We start from the raw sequence: 17,565 nt of genomic DNA on the forward strand, positions 1-17,565 counted from the left end.
AGGCAGGAATGTGTTGTGCTTTGTAGAAGAGTGGACTGGTTCAAGTCTGCCAAGGGATGGCTGAATTTGGTAACAAAGATGTCAGTAAAATTGTGAATAAGGATTCGTTTGTTTTTACAAATGTCGACTTGTACTAAGGGAAATGTTCTGCTATGAATTTCTTAAAAATCCATACAAATTTAATGTTAGGGAAAAGGGTTTAATAATGGCCCCCACTCCCTAAAATGGTACCTTCCCCACTTATTTTCCAAAGTGGGTTGGGTTCAGGACTATCTAAAGGAGAAGAGGCAAGGGACGATGATGAGTTGCTGAGGCTGGACCACCGGGCATGAGGAATACCTAGGACGAATGCCAGTGCACCAAGGTGAAGGGTCAATGGGCCTTGGATGAGAAAGGAGGCATATCTTTACCAAATGTAAGGGTTGATGGTTTATAAATGGTCCAAGGTCCCCAGAATTGTACTTTCCTCACCTCTTTTCCAAAGTGGGTGGTGTTAAGCAGTCTATACAGGGGCAGAGCTGGGTAGGAGTCCTTGAGGCTGGAGCACTGAGCTGGCATGTGGGCATGTGGCATGTTGTTGGAGTTGGTGCGACAATGGAGCAACTATGTTCCCAGTCCCTGGGATATGCCGTACATCTGCCTGCCTATTATCTTCCCCTCCTGGGTGTTTCTTCACTATTGCTGCACAAGGTGAGTACCTTGTGCTTATTAAAGAGGAAGCTATTTAAGCAGCATTACTAAATGAAAGGAATGCACTCCATTATTCCTGGTACATCTCGTTGTTATTCACATCAATTGTGTTCCTGATTGTGACAATATCCATAGGTATGCACACACCCAACCTCAATGTCCTCTGCTAACCCACAGCTAGGACGATGGATGACCAAAACACAGACTAGGACATTCGATCACAACTTCTTTCTCCAACATAATCCATCAAACAAAGGGCCTCTATAACTTGGCAGGCATCATAATATTTTATTATTGGAATTAACAAGAAATTCTCCATAGTGACGCTGGCCAGCAGCATTCAGGCTGCTTGGAGCACAGGCATATAGCAGAGAATCCAGCCTAATTGTCCAGCACCCCCTTTCAGGTTGCTGATGAGGTAAGACAGTGATGGTGCAGGAAAATGGCTGATGCAATAGCAGGAAGCAGGAAGCCCATATTAAAACACTGAAACCACAATCACTTTTCTGCCTTCTACAAATACTTTTCCTGCTCAGAATTTTTACAAGATGAGGGACACATGAGAGAAGTTAAGGAGAGCATCATTCACTAAGAGTGGGGCTGAGCAAAAGTCTGCTAAACCAGAAAAACACATTTGTAGTGGGCGAACAGAAGGCGTCAACACTTGAGAAAGTTTCTACTCTCTCCACGCAATAGACACCGCCTACGGCACATGTGTTTTTCTTGTTTAACAGGACTATAAGATTTTGTACACAAACAAGGTGGTATATTACAAGCCTTCATGAATGAAGATAACGTCTAGGCAGAGAGTTGCCTGATAAAGGACTTTGGATCCCGAGTCACATCTCTGCCTGTGTTTTTAAAAAAACTGTGGATTTTTCAAAATTTGATTTCAAGTGTTTTTATTTACTAAATTGAAAACGTTGTATGGGTTCTTCAGATCTAAATGTAATACATTTTGCCTAATTCATTTGACTTTTGTATAATGGGATTACCAGAGGGGTTGGCCCAGTTGCGGAAAAAGTTGTCAGGTTTTTGTTCCACTCTTTGCTAACCTTTATTGCAGGGGGTTTCTGGTGTGGACTGCATACGTTTGCTAATACTACTAATCACAACACTACAGTGTTTTAAGGTTTTGGTAGTGTCTACCTGCATTTGCAGCCTCTGCTTTGTTTGGCAGTAACAGGATTACTGCAGTTTTTGCGAATTCAGAGTATGACCTTGAAGTCTAGGATTTCCCTCAGTGGAATTACTGCAGAGGAATGACTGTTTTGGAATTACTGCTTGCCAGAAACCCCCTTGCAATAAAGGTTAGCAAACTGTGAAACGTAAACCTGACAAATAACTGCTCGCAGTAATTCTGCCCAAATCCCCATGAAGTCCTTTGGATTCCAAAAATAGGGGTTAGCACCACCTTGTCACCACTGGCAATCCCCTGGTATATCCACAGGACCGAGTGCTGGGGTAATTCAGCAGATTTACCGATAAATTACCACCAACACTAAATAATGCCCCATGCCTTTAATAAGTGCCTCATCTCATTAGGTGAGGGCAGGGGCAGTTATTGCCACCTGGCAAGGGTGCAAAGTCCTGGCATATTTTAGTTTGCAATGAATAATAAAATGATGCGGGTAGTTCCATCTCTGAAAGGGTGATCTGCTGGTCAGATTTAGAAGCATAGTATGTATCTGTGGCCTGCTGCATCAGTATTCTGATCCACCGTGCCTGCTCTACCCGTGGCACCAAGCAGGTCCAGAGGTCACAGAGGCCCATTGGATTGTGGCAGTGACAGACAAGTCTCTGCCATGCAGGCGTGGCATTTAAGTTATGTACCCCTATACCCAAACCCATGTAACCTATATAACCCATGATGGTGGCAGGATAATCTCTAAAATAAAGCTATGCCCGAGTTTAGGCATGGTGCATGGTACTACTTATGATCATGACCTCCACATCCCAATTGATAACGCACATGTGTCAGCTCCTGCGAGTCTGTTCTGCTGTGGAAGGGGATGTGTATTCTGGTCACCCGGTTGTAGTCCACCAAACGGCAGGACAGGAACCTGGCGTGTTGGGCCTACACTTTGATCTCTTTGCGAGAGCAGGTAACACCCTGCGGTCAAGGCAGCCACACAGCAGGAAGCTGTCTTGGGCATCAAAGGAGCACACACACACTCAAAGGAGTAACCTCACACCAGGGTGCCGCATTTCTAAAGGTCTTTATTAACAGTGAGATGGGAAGGGGGCAGGATTATGATAGCCAGGAGTCAATGGAAGGAGACTTTCAACATGTTAGTTTTCACTGTCCTCTCTCTCTCTTTGCTGTCCCCTCCACTTCCTTTTGGTGTGACATGAGACGGGCAAAGTACACTCCATTTAAGAGCAGGGATTGGACTGCTAAAGCAGGCTAGCTTTAGTCCACTCACCTGAGGACTTTTGCTTTTAAAAGAAGGAGTCTCAACCCCTTCTTCAGATTCTTCCAGATCCTCTCGGCTCCATTAAGGCTGCAGATTCCCTCTGAAGAACTCACTGACATCCGTTGGGGAAGCTGTACTTTCCAAACCCCTCAGCCTGAGGTGACGAAGGAATCATCCAAGACAAAAGAAAGACCTGTTACCTACCCACTCCAAGAGCACATCGGGAGTGACCTCTGCTCTGGAACAGAACCCACCGATCTGCACAGGGATCTCCTAACCTGGGGGAGCAGACCCTGAATAGAACCATCAGTTCTTGAGTCCACTTGCGTGGGGCTCACATCAAATGCGGGTCTGACCAGCAGAGGTTTCCTGTTTTATCGAAGAGAACCAGTCGCTTCATGTTCTCCACACCTGGAACAAGAGGGCAGTCACTGCTGCTAGTTGATGTGCTCCTCCACCACTTCAAGCTTGCCTGCACTTTGAATCAGCTCAACACTGCATTGTGTTCTAGCTAAAGCTCATCACCTGCTATGCCAGAAATGACTGTTTGACACCAGAACCTGAATGAATCACTGGAAAGTCACATGCTGACTCTACCCGGGGGTTGTAACCATGGCTAAACCCAGCTAGCTCTTGAATTGTAGCTTAATCGAGCGCACATCGATGCACCTAAGATCACCACTTCGATGACTGTAGCCCACTGACTCTAACCCATAGAGCGTCAATCATCGATCCCTCCTGGTGGCAAAAGCCTGACCCGGACTGGCCAACTGGGAAGTGTTCCTGGGACTGCCTGACCTGCATCCTTGGGAGCTGCCCTTCTACTGCACCGAGCGACTCTTCGCCCACTTGCTGATTGGGCCCACACGATCCAACTTGCCTGAACTGAGCTTGATCCGCTCACATCTACATTTGATAATGGGTCTGACTTTGTCAGTCTACCGAGAACTGAATCCAGGTACTGTTGACTCTGAACTGCCCCCTTAGCCACTTGGACCGTAGAAACTGTTTGGGTCACGATCGCCTCTGTTTTCATCCAAGATATATGCTTTTTGTGGCTAGTGATTTACATACCACCCCTGGAACTACGATCAGATTGCTACTTTCTCCAGTCTGTTGCATCTTCTCTGTTTATCCTTTGCAGTGGGTTTTGTACAGTAGTTCTATTCAATCTACATGCAGTAATAATAATAATAATAATAATAATAATAATAATAATAATAATAATAATAATAATATATTTTGATAGAACCTTGACTGGACATTGCCTTTATTTTGCACTGTGATACTGTGTTGTTTCGGTCACTACTGGTTCACCTTTACACCCCTCTAAATAGCATAGCCTTCCCTCTGCCCATGTTACCACAAAAGGCGAAGGCGGTATATCTCTTAACTGTTCCTGTTTTACCTTTATGATTGTTTTGGGCCATTTTACCCCTACTCATCTTTGTACTCCTGCAGAGCAGAATCCAATTAGTCACAGGCAGTCTGGCCAAAGTAGATCACAAAAAAGGATCACCCAAGCAGCACCTCATTTATAAAGACCTTGACTAGGGCATATAATCCTTGTTATCACAAGAGGTGCCCCGTGTACAGGATCATGTCGAAGGGGAATTCTAAGGAGGTTCCTCCTAGTAGAGGACACTGTTGTTTTTCGGCAAACCAGTGGAATATAAGATAGACTTTGGCCATCCTAATGAATGGCTCATACACAGCATCAGTGTCATGGTAACAGTTCATAGTTGTGCTACTGATGAAAAATATGTATTTAGTATTCATCCCAGCCAATTTATTTGTTTTATGTACATACATTGCACGCATTATTTATTTTGACTATTGTACCCAAGACTGTTTTAACATAATAAATAATACAGCACACACTTTGTATTATAATTGGCGTAGTCAAGAGAGTTATCACATTATTAAGTTAAAGATCCAAATACTATTGCCTGTAAAGCGGCAGGTGGAGGCACTGTGCATAATTTTATGAACAGCCATGAATGGGTGATATGCCTAGGCCAGGGCCATTCCATCTATAGAGGAAAATGTATGCAACCTGATTGGTAGCCCCAAATTTCTTGTTCATGTCAGGAAATGCTGTGCAGCAAAACAAGCATTAGAGTTGCTGTCACAAACAAATAATCACATGAACCCATTTTCCGGATACAGCATAGGAGCACCAACACCTGAAACATTTCACCAACCTCTTCCCTGTATCTTCTTAAGCTCGCCAATGTCAGGGGTAACACACAATCTGCTGAGGCGATTCCTAGCCCGAAGTGCCCATGACATTCAAATAAGGTTGATCCCGAGAGTGGGGGATCTTACAAGGTATACTCTACAACAGATCCCCATTAACTTACTGCATCACCAAAAGAAGAGCATGTTTCTCAGAAAATAAGAGGTGCAACTATTACCCAATTTAATGGTACTCAAATGTATTTATCTTAGAAAGATGAAAAGTGGTGTTTGGATCTGGGATCTGCCTGTAAACAGAGAAAACAGACTGGCAGTACCGCTTTAATGTTTGCCTTTCCATTGAGTACGTTCCCACTTATTTCTTAGATCTTGTTATTGACATTCCCACTTTTTGTAGACTCCAAGTATGTGAACAAATGTTCCAGGTTTAGGCCCACCAAACTGTTTCAGTGTTCTGTAACATGCATATCCTTTAATATACAAAGGGCCTCATCACGAGTTGAGCGGTATCCTGGCTGTAATATCGACCAAAAATAATAGCGTTAGTGCCACCCGGCCTGATGGTATTACTGCCGGATCACGGGTTGGCCGTTAACGGTAAAACCCCATTCCCCATTGGGTCCAGTGGACCCAATGGGGAATTTTCGGTGCAAATACTGAGCGCTAATACAGCTGGCGGTAATTACGCCGAAAACAGGGCACAAAATGGGATTTTCACCTCCAGAAAAAATCTGGAGGTAAAACAGACCATTTAGCACCCAACTCGTGATAGGGCCAGCCCTTAAATGCGGCGGTATTACAGTTACCGCTGCATTAAAAGGCTACCGCCCAACTCATGATGAGGCCCAAAGAGTGCACAAGGATTGGTCCAACTCAGGAAACCACTTTTCAATCAATCATGCCAGTGTCACAGGTTTCAGACTAATTTGACCTCCCTAAAAGTTTTGTGATGTTACCTATGAACCCATACATTTTATGTATTTGCTGATATTGATCTAAATCAACAAAGAATGCATGATGACATGCAGATATGAATCATTATTTTCCCTCACAGGTGCTGATGTGGTAAAGAATGACGGCATCTATTCACGGTATTTCACCGCTTTCGATGGGGATGGCAGGTACAGCTTAAAGGTGCGCGCGGAAGGAAGGGATAAGACTACTAGGCGTGGCTTTAGAATGCAGAGGAGTCAGGCTCTGTATGTACCCGGATATCTGGAAAACGGTAAGAAGCAACACCGCAATGCAATGAAACAGCATCCTGTGAATGAATGTGTGCCTAAAGTGAAGGTTATTAAATGATATTGTGTATTATGAACCAAGAGTGGCCTGCTAGTGGGAGTGGCTTTTTGCACAACTATATTCCTGATCAACAGAGGTGAATCTTTGGTTGGTTGTCAGTAGGTTGATCATTATTCCAAAGCAACATTTCTATTTATTTGTATTTGTAGAGAGTGCTTCAATCACCTTCTGGTATCTTTGCGCTAATAGATGTGAAAAGCAGCCTACACCGAAATTACAACGATGCTTATTTGGTGGAGATCCACGGCCTCGTCTACTAATGAAATTTCAAAAATTCAGTTGTAGATCTGTGTAGAAACCGGTGATTCAGTGTGGTTTTTGCACAAAAAGAAAAGGCGGCCTGTGTGTCTCCATAAGTATCGATAGGAAGACTTGTGGCAAAGCATGGGGCCTTGTGTGAAATTTGCTTTGCGACAAGAATCCCATACATTTTATGTAGGGCTAGGGGTACCGACTCCCCCCCTGGCATCAACATGCAAAACGGTGGGACATCTACGAGTATGGCTGTTTTAGGCAAGCCCATTTAGATGGCATTAGTACCCGGGCATTGTGCCACAGACAACCTTAGAGCATAGAAGGCATGCCATAGCCAGTGGTAATGGTTGCATTGTGAGCTTTCGGATCAGTGCAATGTGCCACCGCACCCACCAATCGAATACCCTTACCACCACCATCCTCCATGATACACATACATCTCTAGTGCCAGCCTCAATGCCGGTCTGCCTTGCAACGCTCCTCATGAATGACCGCCAATGGAAATGGAGAATGGTGCCCATGTAGTTCCCTTTGCCATTTTCACGTCAGCCATATTTGTTGTAGTTTTCCTTTGACATGAGAATTTGCTGGCTAAATCTCTGAATGTTATTTTTTCATGAAAAAAAACAGCGTTACTGGATCTTCACGCATCCAGAGTGCTAATAGCTATGATTCACTTGCCGTATCGCTTTCCTGGTTAGTATTGGTTTTCTGGGAACTCCAACTCGAGTGTTATAGCTTTATCATAATCAAGTTGATGGGATTAAGCTATTCATAGACCTAATTGGGAGTTTTAAAGAAATCATTTCACAGTCCTGTGCAGTAGACTTAGGTGAAGGGATTTTTTGCTACATTGGAGAACTGTTCAGTCACTGTCATGATAACATCTACTTTATTACAAAGATTCTTTAGCACAAGTACTGGGATAGGCAAATACCAAATATCGGTCGACCAGGTAGATACTTTAGCTTTTAGGATCTAATTTTTCTTCTTCATTCCACTTTAAACAGTTTAATAATCCACGTATCTGCTGCCACAAGGCAGGCTCGAAAATGTGCGCTGGCCATTTTTAAATCACTGTCCAATTGGGCAACAATCCGTGTACGATCGCCATACCCTAGATCGGCTTACAGTGTTTGTGCCTGGTTTGGTCGTCTTCGAGGTTCTCCAAGTCTTCAGTGGTGGGCTGTCATACAGGAAACTCTGGAGATTTCCCGGTAGGCCTCTGCATCCTGGGAATTCTTTGTGTGGTAACCTATTGTATTTCCAAATTTTCCCATAGTAAAAGGGTTGGTTGTTGAAAATGTATAAAATGGAGGCCCTTTGAACATTATTTCCAGGTCCTCTTTCGGTTCCCATTTCACCCATGCTGGTCTCCCTTTTTTTGTCTAGTGCCAATTTGCGCGCACCTATGTTATATGCTACCATTGTTTGCAGATGCCTGTTTGTCATCCAGTTGATCCTAGAGGATCCCTGAAGATCCTTGGGACCAAAATACATGGCCATCTGATGAAGACTTTTATCATGCAATTGGTTTCTTTCTGCTGGTTGTAAGCATCACAATTTTTCCCGTCATGTTTCATCGTTCCTCTGCTAGTCATCTCATGCTGCTTACAATGGGGCTTATTCCAAGTTTGGTGGTGTGGGAAAAAAAATGGCAATAATACTTTTACTGCCACTTCTCCTGCACAGCCAAACCACAGGTTTGCTGGTGGGGTGGCCCAATTTACCTCCAGCCAAGAGCTGGAGGTAAGCGAAGTGCACCACAGGGAAAAACAGCCAGTATTACGGGTACCGGTATTACCGGTGCCTGTAATACCGGCATTCCCCCCATGTAGTCCTATGTACTCCATGGAATGGGAAATACCATACTCTTGCTGGCACCTGTAATCTGCCAGTAATACCGGCAGGTCAGGCACCTGTAACAGTATTACCACTTGCCGGTGTCCTGGCGGATTTTCCATCAGGATACCAGGAAACCTGGAATGAGCCCGAAATGTCTTCTTTTTTCCTTTTCACTATGAAATGCTCTATTCCTGTTCTTCTTTCTTAGCCTCAGCCCCCTCCTTGTCCTCTCACTCTCATAAAATTGGTAATTTTATATATCCTCCCATTTCTCGTTCACTCCATCTGTGTAAATCTGTTGCTCTTTGGATATTCTCTCTGCAATAACACTTAATCCAGTCTTGATCCTTTTTTCACACTTTATCTACAATTTCTCTGTATCACTGAGACCTGTATTGCTTCTTTTACAGCTTCTAGCCCCACTGCTCTTTCTATCTTTCAAACTACTTTCTCTCATTCCTCTTATCTGACAGATTTAGATGCCGGTGGACGTACAGCCATACGCTTTTACTCTTATTGCACACTTCATGGATTTTTTTTGTCTATCGTCCTCCGGGTCCTCTTTTGTCTTTCTGCAATGAATTTGATTCTTTACAGACCTCTCTTATCCCCTCTAAGTTTCCCTTCTTTCTTCATGGTGAATTTATGAATGTAACCTGCAGCTTAACTCGCCTCATGCTTCTTGCTTTCTTCTCCATATTTTCACCCACGGCGGGCGTCAGTGAACAAAAAAAGAGGGAGCCAGACATGTGATGTCATCTTTGATGTCATGGGTGTTAGTCTTAGCAGAGCACAGTGCTGGCACGAGTTATGGTTGCTTAGCTTACCATAACTGGCGAATTTGTGGGGTGTTTCGGTTTGACCTGTAACCATAACGTCCCTGTAAGAACGTTTTTCCATTGAATTTGATAGGTTTTTGCTAGTGCAACTTAACCATAACGTCCCTTTAACAATGTTTTTTGTTAGTGAATTTCATAGGTTTTTATTAGGGCACTGTAAACATAACGTTGCTTTACCATAGTGTATTTAGAAATGATACTATGTTTGTTGTACCGCACCTTCACCATAACGTCCCTTTAGCAATATTTTTGTGGCTGATTATGATATAAAGCTCCTTTCAGAGTGTCACAATGTAAGTGCCAATGAAGGGAGGCAGTGCGACACGCATTGTATACCCTCCACACAATTGTGTGCTAAATGGAAGGAACCGTGCTACTGTGGAAAACACTGCAGTGGAAACAGGTAGAAATGGGTGGCTGTTGAAACAGATGGTTGTGCGTGTTGCAGTGCGTTTTCAAGAGCGCAAGTGCGCAACAGCAAGCACAAACATTATTCCTATACTTCCAAAAAGGGCAGCAAGGCAATGTGTGTAGAGCACGCAGAATTCGTAAATGCAGTTATATCAGCAAAAACGATATTTGTGGGGAAAACTGTTTGTGCTGTGAAACGATAGACTCCCATTTGTACAGCACGACAATGGCACAAGTTGTAAAAAGACACAAATACACTTCTTCAGAATGTACCGCACTTTCTCCTTTTCCAGACCAAATAAAAAATAATGCGCCTACATGGGTGTCTGCAGATTGGGATACAAAATTATGCAGGAGATAAGAAACAGAAGCATTACCTGGCCTACTGCCTCCCTCAGCACAAACGGCACTGAAAATCATGTTACATGGTGTGCATTTGTCCCTCCACAATCAACAACAATAATATCGTTGGGATCGAGCGTCACCAAAGTCTCAAACAGACAAACCAAAAGCAATCACTTCATTGTAGGTGCTCCATAGGCGTACAAACCCACATGCAACACTCCACACATAACTTGTACCAGACTCTGTTTTCCATTCACTGTCAAGTAATATATGTGCAATTCAAGCACAAAGCATACGCTGTGACTCGTACAACACAAAGCCATAAGCTCACCCTCTGCATTTAGGTCGACAAATATACTGTATACCACAGTCTGTGCATGCACTCCACACCCAGAAAGCTTACTGCGCAATCCCGTGTACTCCACAGTCCCAAATATAAGATGGCCATGTTCAAAAGGGACGTATGTAAAACATAGAACCCTGCAACTGTCGCGATATCCGCAGACTTTTCCAGGTGTGAGCCAAGGACGCCCTCGAGAAATCAATGGACTTCTGGGGGAAACTGCCGCTCTCTGTGGCAGGCAGGGCTGGTCTCCTCAAAATGGTGGCCTTACCCCGGCTACTACACAATTTCACCAATGTCCCATTCAATATCCCACCTCTATTCTTCAGGGAAATAAATAAGCTTTGCAGACAGTTCCTTTGGCAGAGAGGCAGACGCAAAGTGGCGGTGGAGACACTACAGAGACCCTATGAAAGGGGAGGCATGAAAATCCCCAACTTTGAACCATACTACTTGGCAAGTCAACTGAAGCATGTCGTGAAGTGGATGGCGGATGAAACCACAACAGACACCCGACTCTTACAACCAGCCCTTTCTCGGCTGCTACTTAGGGACCTACTCTGGGTCCCGACTAGCGTACTACAAAACAGCCCATACCTGGTTAAACTGGGGACCCAGCTTTGGAAACGTGCCTGGAGGACAGTGAGGGTAGAAGACCTGTACTCTCCACAAATCCCCATAGCAGCAATCATGGCAAACAGACCCTGGGGGCAAATGGAAACGCGTAGCCAGTGGGAACCTCATGGCGCGCCGAAACTGGGGGACCTGATACATTAACAGGAGATCCTAACATTCGCTGAACTCAACGAGGCCACGGGACTGCCGACAGGGCAGTTTTTGCTCCATAGAGCAGTGGTGCAGAGAATGGTGGACAGATGGCCAGAAGTTACAAACCTGGTAATAGAGCACAAGGTCAACGAAACCATGCTTAACGCGGCTGAAGGAGGTCATGAAACCTCACGACTTTATGAGGCACCAATGGAGGGCACGACCAGAAACAAACTCAAATGCAGGGCAAAGTGGGAGAATGAACTAGGCCTAGAATTTGATGACAAAGAATGGGAGAAAATAACCCCTATCACAAAAAGATCTACAGGAACGCCAACTTGCAACTCATACAGTTCTATATCACTAATAGAGCATACCTCACGCCAGAAGCCACCTCAAGTTTCGGGGGAGCGAGAACCCAAGCATGCCCCAAATTTAGCGAACCTAGGGCAGGAATGTCCCACATGTTCTGGGGATGTCCAGTGATACAAGCTTTTTGGACGCAAGCTGCGGCAAAAGTGGCAGGAGTGGACATCGATGTGGAGGTGCAAACACCGGCGGCTTGCATCTTGGGCAGATACAAACGAAGCAGGAAAAACAAGCCTCTGAATAAGCTCAAGGGCTTAATATACATAACAGCGAAAAGACGCATAGCCATGGGAAGGAAAGCCCGAAAAACCCAAGCGTGGCACAGTGGTGGGGGGATCTCCTGAGGTGGGTGACAGCCGAAACTGGAGCATGGGAGACTGCAATACAAGAACAGAGGCTAGACACCAGTCGAGACCTGCACCGGTGGGTAGCGCTCACTGAAAGGGGCCCCTAGGGGACCCTGACGTCTATGGAAACAAGGCAGGTCACCACACACGATAGAAACGCCAGACACGAGGTTGTATTCCCAAAGCTAGGGTTTTATTGCAAAGCAAAAGTCTCAGTTGGCCAACTCGGTTCTCACGCCCCGCGACGTGTATCTCTAGACCTCGAGGGACGCAAGAGAGCGAATTACGTACATCAGTTACATATATATACAAAATGCATATCAAAGAATCAGCTATGACATGTATAACACCCCTCTTCATTGGGTTTCTTTGAACTTGGTGTGATGATGGACATCTCCGACCACTATGACACCTTCAAACATCTATTCTAGTAACAATTTGCAATTCGTGAGTGCGTAGGCATCTTTCGGTTTTTCAATAGAACATGGCGCTTCTGTTCTTGGAAGCGAACTACATACAGAGGGAGTTGCATTCCAGACCTTGCTATCTATCAGGTGCTATTCGTGTCCTGGGAGCCGACATGCTCTTAGCAGGCTCAGCAAAGGGGGGCCATTAGAAAAGCATAATTCAAGCCTTTAGCGGTATTATTCTAACATATTCTACCATATAATGAGACTGGCTGGCAGCTGTGAAATTATTAAATGCCCTGCGGCTCTGCTTCAAGGCTACATTAAGGAGGGAGCCGGGCATTCTTCCTGGCTCTGCCTACGTTTGTGTTTCAGCGAAACTCTTGTTATCCTCTCGGCCCTGTGGCCTTGTCCTTTTCATATACAGACAACAATGTTCCACAGTCGAGCAGTCTAAGCAGAAAATATACTGCGAAGCAATAGGAACAGAAAGCAATGAGCAATGGTTAGAAAACAAAATGGCGATTCTTATTACATCAAAATGGCCGTTCATTTGCAAACTCGAAAACCTATATTCTGTCGTATCATGCATGAGACGGTTGGCCCACGGCCACCAAAATGCGTTTGCGGTCTCAAATTAGATTTCTAGACTGACAAACCCTCCTTTGGCCGTATGCCAAACGTCTCATCTATTTATTGAAACCTCCTCTAGTGATGATGAATCTGAAGTACTTATGTCTGAGTCTCGCATGCTATCGTGGTCATCATTGTCTTCATTAATATCTATTGCCATCAACTCTTTCATTACCCTCATCTCATTTGGGTCTGGGCTAGTTCGATCATGAGGTTGTTTTTTCTTTGTTATCATTTGCATGCATCCTTCCGTACATCCCTCAGTTACCTCTGCACAAACTATGGGTAAACAATGTATACAACAACAGCACGTTAGGAATATTCCAAACACCACTACTAATATTGAGATCAACTTCCAGCCCCAAGATCGTAGTATTCCCCAAAACCAAGATCCTATTCCCCAGCTCCCTTCTCCCGTGGGGAGTTCAGAGCTTAGAACGTGCATTTTCTTTATTGCTTCAAAGATCGTGGGGGAATAGTCATCGACATAAACGCAACATGCTGATCCCACTATTTTGCAAATTCCCCGACGATCAACCAGGATTACATCGAGAGACATTCTATTTTACAGCGTCATTAACCTGATTCCTCTTTCTTCCAACGTCATGTTAAATAATATATCTGTTGTTGTGTTTATTGTATTCTTTAGGATTCTGGACAGTTGCCTTATATTATAGGAGTTCACTATCTGTCCTAAAAATGGAATGAATGATTTTGCTACATCAGTTGCTATTAAAACACCTTTGTCAGTCCTTTTGACTCTAGTTCTGGATAATTTGGCCATGGCTGCTGTTTCCAAGAGGAATACTCCTGGGAACAATAGCCCGAGGTAACATGTACCTCCCCAGTTTCTAGGCAACCAAGGGTATGCTTTCTCTCCACATATAAAATAAACTGGATCACCTACGTATACTGGTTCTATTTCCCATTTTAGTACCACTGTATTCATACAACCAGTATATGTTCCGACTGAAAAAGAGCCTTTCTTTTTTAGACAAAAAGGGACAGTTCTTGGACTATAATTCACCGTGTAAGATGGGGGAATCGCATCTTTGTTCCCTTCTGTTCTTACACGAAACGTCATTACAGATGTTTTTTCTGGCGGGGACAATCTATCTCGTCTATTTTGTCGTGTTATCTTTCGTGTACTTTTCCTCGTGGGCTCTGGGGCTATTACTTGTGCTTTATGGAAAATGGAACAACCCACAGGCTTCATTATTATCTCCTCAAACTCATTCATGTTGGTTCTGTCTAATTGACCTGTATTACTCTCATTCGACTTCCCACAGAACATTTCACCTAAAGATGCACTACATGCAGAACTTAATGGTAAAGACTGCACATACCACCCTATTCCTTTCCCAGCTTGCTGTGGTAAATGGGCACATACCCAACAATTTGTTTTCTTTCGGATTGCATGTGTCATGTTCATGATTAATAATAATGTATTATTCCCAAAACCTTCCCTGTGTCTTTCTTCCATTGGGGGTAGGGTATAAGTGATCACCTGAACCGGGCTTTCAGTAGTGGATATATTAATTATTGGTAAAAATATTTCTAATGGGTGTATTGTTTCTACCCACCTTAATATCAGGGCTGTCGATATTGGTGCTACCACACTCATAAAGCACATTATTATCGTTAGTGCCAGCATGCAATTTGTTTTACCATGCGTTTTTCTTAAACTTATAGTCTTTATAACTGACTCATTCTCAGCGGTGGTGGTGCAGGAGGAGGCGGGAACCAGTCCCGGCATGCTTCTCGTCGTCCTTCTTCTTCCTTATCACAGTTCGTTGTGGATATCTCTCTTCGTCGCGCTTGCTCTGATGTCTATAAGTTCAATGGAATTCTCACAGTTCAGTTTTGCCTGTCCTTTTTATTTTTAGCCTGGATTCGATTATTCGTTTTTAGGCGAGATCACTTGTCCCTTCTTATACTGCTCAGAGGACCTTTGATCAGTTTTCGCCTCTGTATCATGTGCGCCCAGCTTGTCCGCTCTGGTTCCGGACACATGTACTGTTAATAAATTATCTCACTTGTCATAGTACCATGTGCGCCCAGCTTGTCCACTCTGGTTCCGGACACATGTACTTTTATGATCGCACCGAGGAGCCGCGAGTCTTGAATTGTCCGACTTGCACAATTCTTACGCTTCTCTCCTCTACACCCCTGGTTCCTTCTCCGTCCATGAGCTGAACCAGAGGTTGACATAAACACCAAAAGAAAAAGAATGCGGATCACTTTGGCTTTCGAGGCCACAGGTTGTATCGCCTTGCTCCTGGTATCGTATGATCCGTGAACAGTGCCGGTGCACTTTCAGATTCAGGCTTGAAGTCAGCCTGTGGCGCTTCTGCAGATACTGGTGTGCGCCGCGCCAATGATGCAGATCCGTTCTTTGGCGTGCTGGCAAGTGCTGATGGGCGCCAAAGGGGTACACGATTTGGTTTTGCTGGTATCTTCAAGGCAGATTTCACGTCGGTCAGCAGTGATGTCGATTCTGCTGGGCAACGTTGGGGCACTCTTTGCCCTTCCCCCTCTTTGGCAATCGTCTCAGGCTTTGTTTCGAGTTTCACTTCTCGTTTTGGCAGATCAGGTGGCTGCTCACTGGCAACAGTTTCTTTTGTTTCTGCAACCGCTGTCTCTTTCCGGTCATCAGTGTCAGGCAAGACTTTCAGTGCAGTTGGAATCTTTTTGGCATGGGTGGCATGGATCCACGACTTCCTTCCATCCACCCGGATTGCTCTCTGCGTCGCCAAAAGTACTTGATACGGCCCGCGCCACCTGGGTGCTAATGATGACTTTCTTTCGAAGTTTTTTAGCAGCGCCCAGTCTCCTGGCTCCAGCGCATGTCCCGGACCGGTATACCGCATGGGTAATGCCTCCTGCACCTGCTGATGAATCAAATGCAATTTCTGCATTAAAAGGCCACAATAAGTACTAAGCACAGGATGTTCTATCTCAATGAGTCGTTTTGGCTGAGGTGCGCACCAAACATTTGCCGGCCTCCCCATTATGATCTTGTATGGGGAGAGCCCAGTTTTAGCCTGTACAGACGTACGCATGCATAATAGTGCTATTGGTAATGCATCCACCCAATTCAACTTGCTTCCCGCACAAATCTTCCTAATCTTTGATTTAAGGATCCCGTTGTGCCTCTCCACAAGACCGGCAGAACTCGGATGCCTTGAACTATGGAATCTCTTATCAATCTGGAAACCAGCACATATCTGTAATACCACTGCACCCACAAAATGTGGTCCATTATCGGACCATAGGACACGGGGCAAGCCAAATCTGGAAAAATACTCCTTCAACATTACTTTTGCCGTAGTCATTGCTGTGCAGTCTTTTAAAGGATATGCCTCCACCCACTTACTGAATGCACAGATTACCACCAAGATGTATTTTAAGTTTTGGTACCTTTCCATCTCTATGAAATCAAAATGGGCTACCTCAAATGGCATGGAGGGCGGGCCAAAACTGCCTGTTGGAGTCACTGTTCCCTTTCCTACATTGTGTTGTAAACACGTGATACAGTTCTGCACCAACCTCTCTGCATTCTTTTTTATGTTTGCATCCTGCCATACTATAGAAAGGTGCTGTATCATTTTCTTGGCACAGATGTGCCTAGGGCTGTTGGCCATTGTGACCATTTCAGTCACATATGAATTTGGCAACATCCAGTTTCTAGTTCCCTTATCCACCCAACAACCTTCCAAATCCAACTCAGCAGATCCCTCTGCCCATCCCTATATTTCATCGGCCGTAGCCTCGGCCTGCATTTCTTTGACAGTCGCAACCCCATCTTCTATCATACAGGGTACTTCCTCTCTCTGAACCGTCATCATCTTGGTATTCAAATCAGTGGCAGTTTCTTTCGCAATCCTGTCTGCGAACGCGTTTCCCTCTCCTATTTTGCATGTTACTTTTTTATGTGCCTCGCATTTCACTATTGCTAGGTGCTTTGGAAACGTGAGTGCAGACAGCAATCGTACAATGAAAGGGCCATGTTGAATTCTGGCACCATGTGATGTCAGAAACCCTCTCTCAGCCCAGAGTTGTCCAAAGTTATGAACCACTCCAAACGTGTACTGACTATCAGTATATATATTCACATTCAAATTTTCAGAAATCTTGCAGGCTCTGGTTAGTGCTATTATTTCTGGGGCTTGTGCTGAATTATAGGGGTTTTGTTTACTTTCTACAACACTCTCTAGGGTAGTGATAGCGTATGCAGCAGTTGTCGTGCCATCTGGTAATTTAAAACATGAGCCGTCACAAAATAACTCTCCATCCGGCTCTTTCTGTGGAATATCACTTAAATCAACTCTCCCCTTGGTTTCTTCCTCAGTGACCATTAAGCAATCGTGGGGGGGGTGATTCATTCTTCCCAAT

At 44.5% G+C, this 17,565-nt stretch overlaps 1 protein-coding gene across 1 annotated transcript in view; it reads left to right on the forward strand.

Annotated features, from left to right (window-relative positions):
* LOC138541074 (calcium-activated chloride channel regulator 1-like) overlaps positions 1 to 17,565 on the forward strand; it is a 275,621-nt gene that overhangs the window by 206,174 nt on the left and 51,882 nt on the right. The window contains exon 12 of the mRNA XM_069641727.1: positions 6,361 to 6,531. Within this exon, the coding sequence (XP_069497828.1) occupies positions 6,361 to 6,531 (171 nt within the window). The remainder of the gene's footprint in view (positions 1 to 6,360; positions 6,532 to 17,565) is intronic.

This window comes from Ambystoma mexicanum, chromosome 1q (genome assembly GCF_040938575.1).
Source record: "Ambystoma mexicanum isolate Mex_15411 chromosome 1q, UKY_AmexF1_1, whole genome shotgun sequence".
Lineage (NCBI taxonomy): Eukaryota > Metazoa > Chordata > Amphibia > Caudata > Ambystomatidae > Ambystoma > Ambystoma mexicanum.